The sequence below is a fragment of the Schistocerca nitens genome, chromosome 3 (assembly GCF_023898315.1).
Source record: "Schistocerca nitens isolate TAMUIC-IGC-003100 chromosome 3, iqSchNite1.1, whole genome shotgun sequence".
NCBI classification, from domain to species: domain Eukaryota; kingdom Metazoa; phylum Arthropoda; class Insecta; order Orthoptera; family Acrididae; genus Schistocerca; species Schistocerca nitens.
In genome coordinates, this window is record NC_064616.1 from 243701559 (window position 1) to 243710900 (window position 9342).

The following is a 9342-nucleotide window of genomic DNA, read 5'->3' on the forward strand; positions in this document are numbered from 1 at the left end:
GTGACTGGATCATCCTGTCAGAGGCATCACAGTTCCCAGTAATTGACGGAAAGTCATCAAGTAAAACAGAAATGACTTCTGGTGTTCCCAAGGTAGTGTTATAGGCTCTCTGCTGTCCTTTCTGGGCAGCCGTCTTAGGTTGTTGCAGATGATGCTATCGTTTATCATCTAGTTAACTCATCAGGAGAGCAAAACAAATTGCAAAATGATTTAGAAAAGATATAGGAATGGTGCAAAAATTGGCAATTGACCCTAAATAATAAAAAATGTGAGGTCATCCAAGTGAGTGCTAAAAGGAATCCATTAAAGTTCGGCTACATGATAAATTAGTTTAATCTAAAGGCCTTAAATTCAACTAAACACCTATGAATTACAATTCCAAACAATTTAAATTGGAAAGGACACACAGAAAATGTTGTGGGAAAGGCAAACCAAAGACTGCGCTTTATTGGCAGTGCACTTAGAAAATGTAACGGATCTACTAGAGAGACTGTCTACATTATGCTTGTCTCTCTTCTTTTGGAGTACTGCTGCATGGTCTGGGATACTTACCAGATAGGATTAACAGGATACATCGAGAAAGTTCAAAGAAGAGCAGCACATTTTGTATTAACGAGAAATAGGGGGCAGATTGATGAAATCTTCTCGGGCTTCCATCTGGGTCATTCTCATCATCTTCTGGCGAAGTTCGCCAATGAGAATGACACTCACTGAAATGTCGCAGATTTTCAACACAGCTACCCGGATGGAAGCCCGATAAGATTTCGTCAGCAGTATACACCGGGAAAGCCTACATTCACAGTGGACAGATAGTCACAGACATGGTACACGATTTGGGATGGAGACCATTAAAACAAAGGCATTCTTCGTTGGGCGGAATCTTCTCATGAAATTTCAATCATCAGGTTTCTCCTCCAAATGCTAAAGTATTTTATTGATGCCAACTTACATAGGGAGAAAGGATCATCATAATAAAATAAGGGAAATCAGAGCTCACGGAAAGATATAGGTGTTCGTTTTTTCCGCGCCCTGTTCGAGTGTGGAATAATTGAGAATTACTGTGAAGGTGGTTCGATGAACCGTCTGCCAGGCACTTAAGTGTGATTTGCAGAGTATCCATGTAGATGTAGATGTAGATAAAATAATACAGAGCCAAATAAACAATGTCAGTGTTATTTTTGCACACAAACTGGTATAGTGTCAGACACCACATAATTGCATCATAGATCATGGTTGATGCTTGGAATCAAGGGGTCCAACCCACCCAATTGCTTGTATTTAAAAATTGTGTACTTTCCTCACTGCATATCTACATCTACATCCATACTCCGCAAGCCACCTGACGGTGTGTGGCGGAGTGTACTTTGAGTACCTCTATCGGTTCTCCCTTCTATTCCAGTCTCGTATTGTTCGTGGAAAGAAGGATTGTCGGTATGCATCTGTGTGGGCTTTAATCTCCCTGATTTTATCCTCATGGTCTCTTCGCGAGATATACGTAGGGGGGAGCAATATACTGCTTGACTCTTCGGTGAAGGTATGTTCTCGAAACTTTAACAAAAGCCCGTACCGAGCTACTGAGCGTCTCTCCTGCAGAGTCTTCCACTGGAGTTTATCTATCATCTCCGTAACGCTTACGCGATTACTAAATGATCCTGTAACGAAGCGCGCTGCTCTCCGTTGGATCTTCTCTATCTCTTCTATCAACCCTATCTGGTACGGATCCCACACTGCTGAGCAGTATTCAAGCAGTGGGCGAACAAGAGAACTGTAACCTACTTCCTTTGTTTTCGGATTGCATTTCCTTAGGATTCTTCCAATGAATCTCAGTCTGGCATCTGCTTTACCGACGATCAAATTTATATGATCATTCCATTTTAAATCACTCCTAATGCGTACTCCCAGATAATTTATGGAATTAACTGCTTCGAGTTGCTGACCTGCTATTTTGTAGCTAAATGATAAGGGATCTATCTTTCTATGTATTTGCAGCACATTACACTTGTCTACATTGAGATTCAATTGCCATTCCCTGCACCATGTGTCAATTCGCTGCAGATCCTCCTGCATTTCAGTACAATTTTCCATTGTAACAACCTCTCGATACACCACAGCATCATCTGCAAAAAGCCTCAGCGAACTTCCGATGTCATCCACCAAGTCATTTATGTATATTGTGAATAGCAACGGCCCTATGACACACCCCTGCAGCACACCTGAAATCACTCTTACTTCGGGAGACTTCTCTCCATTGAGAATGACATGCTGCATTCTGTTATCTAGGAACACCTCAATCCAATCACACAATTGGTCTGATAGTCCATATGCTCTTACTTTGTTCATTAAACGACTGTGGGGAACTGTATCGAACGCCTTGCGGAAGTCAAGAAACACGGCATCTACCTGCGAACCAGTGTCTATGGCCCTCTGAGTCTCGTGGACGAATAGCGCGAGCTGGGTTTCACATGACCGTCTTTTTCGAAACCCATGCTGATTCCTACGGAGTAGATTTCTAGTCTAAAGAAAAGTCATTATACTCGAACATAATACGTGTTCCAAAATTCTACAACTGATCGACGTTAGAGATATAGGTCTATAGTTCTGCACATCTGTTCCACGTCCCTTCTTGAAAACGGGAATTACCTGTGCCGTTTTCCAATCCTTTGGAATGCTACGCTCTTCTAGAGACCTATGGTATATGTACTATACTGTGTTCTTTCATCAAAACGACATGTTCCCGAGTACTCTTCGCACTCCCGTCAGTTTTCTCATTCTGCTCTTTATTTGGTATAACAGGCATTACAGCACTCTCTCTTTCTTCTGCTGATTCTCCACAGTAAAAGACAAATTCTATTAGAATTACATACATTTTGCCAACCTGCTAACTGTATGTGACTTGCTTTCCCAAATCTTACTCAAGTCGTCTTGATACAGGTGATCTGAGTTTTCTTACCCCTTTTCCATGGCTTAAAGATCAGACAGACCAAAAAAGAATTAACTGAATTACATTCATGGAAAAAACATGAATAAAATAAATGACTTGAAATATTATCACTGAAATACGTTCCTGCAACTTAATCTACCCTGAAGTGATGTCAGCTTCATCCTGTAACCTAATGATAATGTGGCATGCAATGCCATATGTGAGCAAACAGAAACAGAACAAAACACTGTCAATGTTTCTTTCGCACCTTTATTAGTTTTGAGAACATATCAACTTCAGGTGACAGAATGGTCCGTAGTGCAGTGAAGGTCTAGGTTAGGTTGGAAGGTGATAGTTTGACTGATGATTAGTGAACCAGTATAAACACTTCCGTCACAGGTATGTGGGCCACAGGTTGGGAATCCTACTGGGCTTCAAAAGACATTTTTTCTCTTGGATGAAATTAGAAGCTCGGTGAAACTAAAACAACACGATGAATATTACTGTACAGGTAGTTTTTACTGCAAAGAGATTTTGTGAGACCACAATACTGGCTTATACACACAGGAACAAAAAGATTACTCTTTTGGGTCATGATATGGCAAATTCAAACTTGTGTCTAATGAGAATTTAATCCTAGATTATCAATTTACGTGCCATGTACAGGGAAAAAATTTCCATTTGAAACAATTCTTGTTTCAGTGTGTGTGAAATACTACATTTTAGATGGAAATTCATGTTTTGGGTTTTCTTCACAAAGAATTCTGATCAAATTGTTCTGCAGAAATTGCAAGTCAACCACAGCTCACAGTACCACCCATCTGCTTTCACTCATTTTGTGACGACATGATGGTGTGGCATACTGAAATGGATCTGTTTGCAGAGGGCACGTTGGAATGATGGGTGACACACACTAGTGAGGGATGCATATGTTCATAAATTGTTGCTGAGTGTTGCTTGTGATTCATTGGGCTGCTTTGTTGCTGTGTGTAACAATAATATTGGAAGTGTTTGTGGTGGTTTGTTAGCGAGTCATTCCGATATTGGCTAGCAGTTATGGGAAACAGAGTTGTTTTCAGGTCTGGAATCATTAGAATGGTGTGTTGTTTACTGCTGGAGACTATTTTTTCCAATTTTTTGTTAGTTACGGATATGACAACAAAGTTCATGAGTAGGTCACTGCATGCCACAAAGGGGGATGACAGGTTGACCATAATTAAATTTCTACAGTCATTCAGTCTAATTGCACAGTACATTAATTGTCATGCTTGTGAAGGTGGTACGAGACTGACCAAAGCTGCTACATCTCTGAGTATATATGAGGCAATGTCAGAGGGACAATGTATAGTGTTTTACCGAGAGGATTTTATGGTTTGAAAAGTATAGACTGGCCAGTTGAGAAACTGCGTTGATAACATACTGAAGACATCAGGGGTCAAAGCCAAAGGGTGATTTCGTAAATCTTCGGTTATTGGTAGTACAGTGATCTCACAGGGTCATTAATGTTACTTTCCAACTGTATAAGCCACACAAGGCCCTTGTGTCACATAATGATTTATTCTTTCTTACTAGATTTGTCCTCATCTCTGCCTGAAACAGAGTATAAACAATGCAAATCATTTGTTGATTCAGTAGAGCATAAGATGATCTGATCGACTGCCCTGTGAAATGGAGGAAAATTGCATCAGAAGTAGCAACAGAGATACCAACTGCCATGAGCATATCAAATGTAGTAGTACATATTTACAATGACTTAGAAATAAAACATATCCATTTTACAGCCTATATATTTGTGAAGCGATTAGAAAGATGGCTCAGTTCAAATTCTCCCCCCCCCCCCCCCCCCCTCCACAGAGAACATGGATTAATTTGTGTGATTCTAATTCTTGTGTAAAATCTAACTGGAAACATTGACACTCTTTTGTGAGCTTGTTGAATTTCACTTAACTAATAGACAGCTCGAACTACAATTCAACAGGCTAAGCATAGTTCCATAGCATACTGGTCCCTTCCACTAATGGTAAAATGCATGTGACTCCATAGTGATCTCACAGAGCATGAACAGCATTAAGGCCACATTGTTAATAGCAAGTTCCTATTTCTGGGCAGATTTTGTAGATATCAGTTCATGTTATTAAATTTTTTCTCCACTGATTTAATTAATTTCATTTAAGCGTACTTAAGTAAAAAGATACACAACCCTATTGCAGGGTACGCCGGTCCTCCACCCATCATCTTTCCCCAATTTCCTCATATTCTATGGAAGAACATCCAGTGCCAGTGTTTGAGAGCAACAGAGGAGTAAACATAATTAGCAATGAAAATCTGAGTCAGTTCTGGAGGGGTATCCTGATGGTGTATATCGATGGTTGGCAATCAAAACCTCGTAACTCCATCTGTCTGTGAAAACCTCATGATTCAAGTAAGCAGTAAATCCATTATCAATGAGAGAACTGAAAGTGCATGGATTTCTCTAATCTGTCAATAACTAGGATTCCACCATGTACACAGAAGTGTCAAAGAAACTGGCATAGGCATGCATATTCAAATAGAAAGAGAGGTACACAGTGCTGTGGTCAACAAAGCTATATAAGACAACATCTGTGTGGTGCAGTTGTTAGATTGGTTACTTCTGCTAAAATGGTACATTATCAAGATTTAAGTGAGTTTGAACATAGTGTTATAGTTGGCGCACGAGTGATAGGAAACAGTAACTCTGAGGTAACAATGAAGTAGGAATTTTTCCGTACGACCGTTTCACAAGTGTACCGTGAATATCAGAAATCCGGTAAAACACCAAATCCCGATCTCACTGTGAACGGAAACAGATCCTGCAAGAACAGGACCAAAGATTGAAATGAATCATTCAATGTGGCAGAAGTGCAACTCTGCTACAAATTGCTGCACATTTCAATGCTGGGCTATCAACAAGCGACAATGTGCGAGCCATTCAATGAAACATCATTGATGTGGGCTTTCGGAGCTGAAAGCCCACTCGTATAGCCTTGATGGCTGCACAACACAAAGCTTTACGCCTCGCCTGGTACCGTGAACACTGACAGTGGACTGCTGATGATTGGAAACATGCTGCCTGGTCAGATGAGTTTCATTTCAAATTGTATTGACTGGATGGACGTGTACGGGTATGGAGACAATGTCATGAATCCATGGACCCCTCATATGACAGCAGGGGACTGTTCAAACTGGTGGAGGCTGTGTAACGATGTAGGGCGTGAGCAGTTGGAGTGATATGGGGCCCCTGACACGTATGGATATGACTCTGACAGGTGTCATGTACACACGCATCCTGTCTCATCATCTGCATGCATTTCTGTCCACTGTGCATTCCAACGGACTTGGGCAATTCCAGCAGGACAATGCGACACCCCACAAGTCCAGAATTGCTACAGAGCGACTCCAGCAACACTCTTCTGCGTTTAAACACTTCTGCTGGCCACCAAGCTTCCCAGACATAAACATTATAGAGCATATCTGGGATGCCTTGCAGCTTCCTGATCAGAAGAGATCTCTACCCTCTCGTACTCTTACAGATTTATGGACAGCCCTACACAATTCATGGTGTCCAGCACTACTTCACACATTAGTCGAGTCCATGCCATATCGCATTGCAGCACTACTGCATGCTTGCAGGGGCCCTACATAATATTAGGCACATGTACCAGTTTCTTTGGCTTTTCGGTTAGTTACAAATGTAGCAAAATTATTTGTATCACTTTAGATGTTTTTTAAGAAACAACTGTTGCTTTTCTTGTAAAATTTAACAAAATGGAGTTATGAGATATTCAATGCCTCCACTGATATGGTTTAGGTGACTGACTGCAAAAAGAAAACAGGGGATTTGGTTTTTCCGGAGTGGCACATATTTTTTGTCATAAGATATTCACTGCACCATACGCCCAGTATTTTTACATGTATTTTAGTGATAAAATGTCACATCATTTACGTCATTCATTCCAATCAATGTAATGCAGTTGTTTCTGGTTCTGTATGATCATTAAGCCATGGGAAAGGATGTGGGAATTCGGCTAAAGTTTACAACAGGCCACCGATGTGCAGATGCTGGCAACACCTATGTGTGTATGATAAGGAGAAAATGTGTTAGTACTTTCAACAAAAAACTGAGATCACTTATCTGAAACACTGATTCACAATTCAGCTGTTTCGCCATCTTACATTTCCCCGACAGCCGTTTGTACAGTTTTTCTGGGAATTAAAAACATTTGTATCAAGAGGACAAGATTGAGCATTGCGGATAGCTACAGTCACTTACATTTAGCAAGCTGACAATAAGGCTGAGTTTTACTAAACCTTGGAGAACTAAAAGAAAACCAATGCAAGAAGAAATGAACAGTGCTGCAATGACTGTTATACAAAATAGAAGGCAGGAGGAGAAAACTAATGTGTTCGGTGAGTGGACCAAAAACTGGCGTTTTGAGAAAGCTGCACCCCACAGCTCTTATGTATTTAAAAAACGTCATAGTTCACTACCAAGAGCTGCTAGTGAATGGATTTTTATACAGCCATTCAAGCTGTTTTAAATGTATTAGGTTACCTTATGAAGGTCCGAGGACAAACAGTAATAAAGCAATATGAACTATCAGTTCCTGGTGGTGAATTGTAACATTATTTGATAAAATGTCATGTTTACGAAAGTAATACAATGCTAGTATCTAAAAGTAAAAAAACGATAATATATGTGAAACGAGAAAAGCAGACAACATACACATATATATTATTTGCGTTTAGTAGAAATCTAACTACGAGGCACACAAAAAGTTTTATTGCAAAAGCTGTAGAAATTCATAAACTAAGGCGAACAGATATTCTTACTTCAGTGAATTATAGCACTCTTCGTATCTTGTCTACAAATTTTCGGTCAATTTATATCAGAAGTGTAGAAGAATTCAGGCTATCACTGAACTGTGCATGCAATGACTTACCAATCCATAATTTCGGCTCTATTTCATTAAGTGTAGTTGGTCCTGCGTTAAAATCGTCTCGCAACAAAACGCTTACTTCTTTCAGTTTCAAGCCTTTCGTGCAATCCATTCGATGATTATCTTCTAAACTTAGTGGTCAACAACAAAGTTCTAGGTGAAATTTCTGAGGACCTGTCAATTGATTTTTCAATATTTCTATTTCAGTCTACGAGAACATTAATGACAATATTACTCGTTTACTGAAGATAAACATATTGTACGTAAACAATGATTAAGAGGGAAAACACTAATAAATCATTACTTTACTAAAATTTACCTATTTAGTTTCACTACGAGGACACAACAAGCAACAGTTTGAAAAACACACGCACAACACAATCAACAGAGCTGCCAACTGCCTTGACATTACCGAAGAAATTTTTGAGGTAAACGCAGCGAACATAGCAGCAGTAATTCCAAGATTTGCTACAACTTCTTTACAATTTCATTTATTTTAGTGTATTACTTTTCAACAATTTAAACTGGTTATTTGTAAAATATATAACTACAAAGCGCATAAATTCTGTTTAAAAGTTAAATCCAGTCTTTACGCGTTTGTATTAAACATTCATGCACAAACAATGGTGAAACATATTTTATTTTAACACCATCGGCGAATATGGAACTGTTTACATTACATACGATAAAACTTATTTACAATAATAAAATAAATGCTATGTAGCTGTAGCTATGTCAATGATAATGAAACTGCATCGCTATGAGATAGAGGAAAGTTGCCAATGTTATATAAAATATAATGTTACATTCGGAGAGTAAAGGGGTCCTCACACGCTCATTATTTCTTGCGCAGTAATTTGTGTCAATATATTGCACGAAAGTGCTAGGCCAAGAACGGTACATTATCGCTGCGTAATATTTACGCCAAATAGAACTCTTGTCTTCGTAGGGAACACGTCAGCCCTCAGCGATGTGGAACTCGTATGTATTGTGATTGAGTTGTTTGCCTTGAAAAACATAACTAGAAAGTACGCAGGGCGGACGAAGAAAGTCTGAAAAGTTTCCAGTAAACATTTCAATGCACCAGGGGCTCCAGCATAGATTCGTAAACTACAGCAACAACAACTAATTACAAATTAAACAAGCATGGTACGCTGTGTAATTTACCAAGTACATGTATGTGTTTCTCTACTGTGACAACCGTTGAAAACCAATTAAAACGATTATTTACTGGTTACTGATTGAAAGTTTACATGATCGTATGGCCATGGTGTGACAACTATTGTAAGGAAAAAAAAAGACATGTGAAGTATGTTCGTGTAATGTCCCACGGATCATTAGCACGATAAATCGTAATGCAGTGAACTTATAGTGGGGCGAGCACACTGTTATAGAAATAATTCAAAAGCCAAGACCGCTTAAATACTGTTTACTAGATAACAGGTTTCAACACACTAAAGGTGC

At 39.4% G+C, this 9342-nt stretch overlaps 1 protein-coding gene across 1 annotated transcript in view; it reads right to left on the reverse strand.

Moving 5' to 3' along the window:
- LOC126249558 (dual specificity protein phosphatase MPK-4) overlaps positions 1–8241 on the reverse strand; it is a 106985-nt gene extending 98744 nt beyond the window's left edge. The window contains exons 1-2 of the mRNA XM_049951222.1: positions 8198–8241; positions 7882–8052 (exon numbers count right to left, since the gene is read on the reverse strand). Of these exons, the coding sequence (XP_049807179.1) occupies positions 7882–7990 (109 nt within the window). The 5' untranslated portion in view covers positions 7991–8052; positions 8198–8241. The remainder of the gene's footprint in view (positions 1–7881; positions 8053–8197) is intronic.
- Between the last annotated feature and the right edge of the window lie 1101 nt (positions 8242–9342).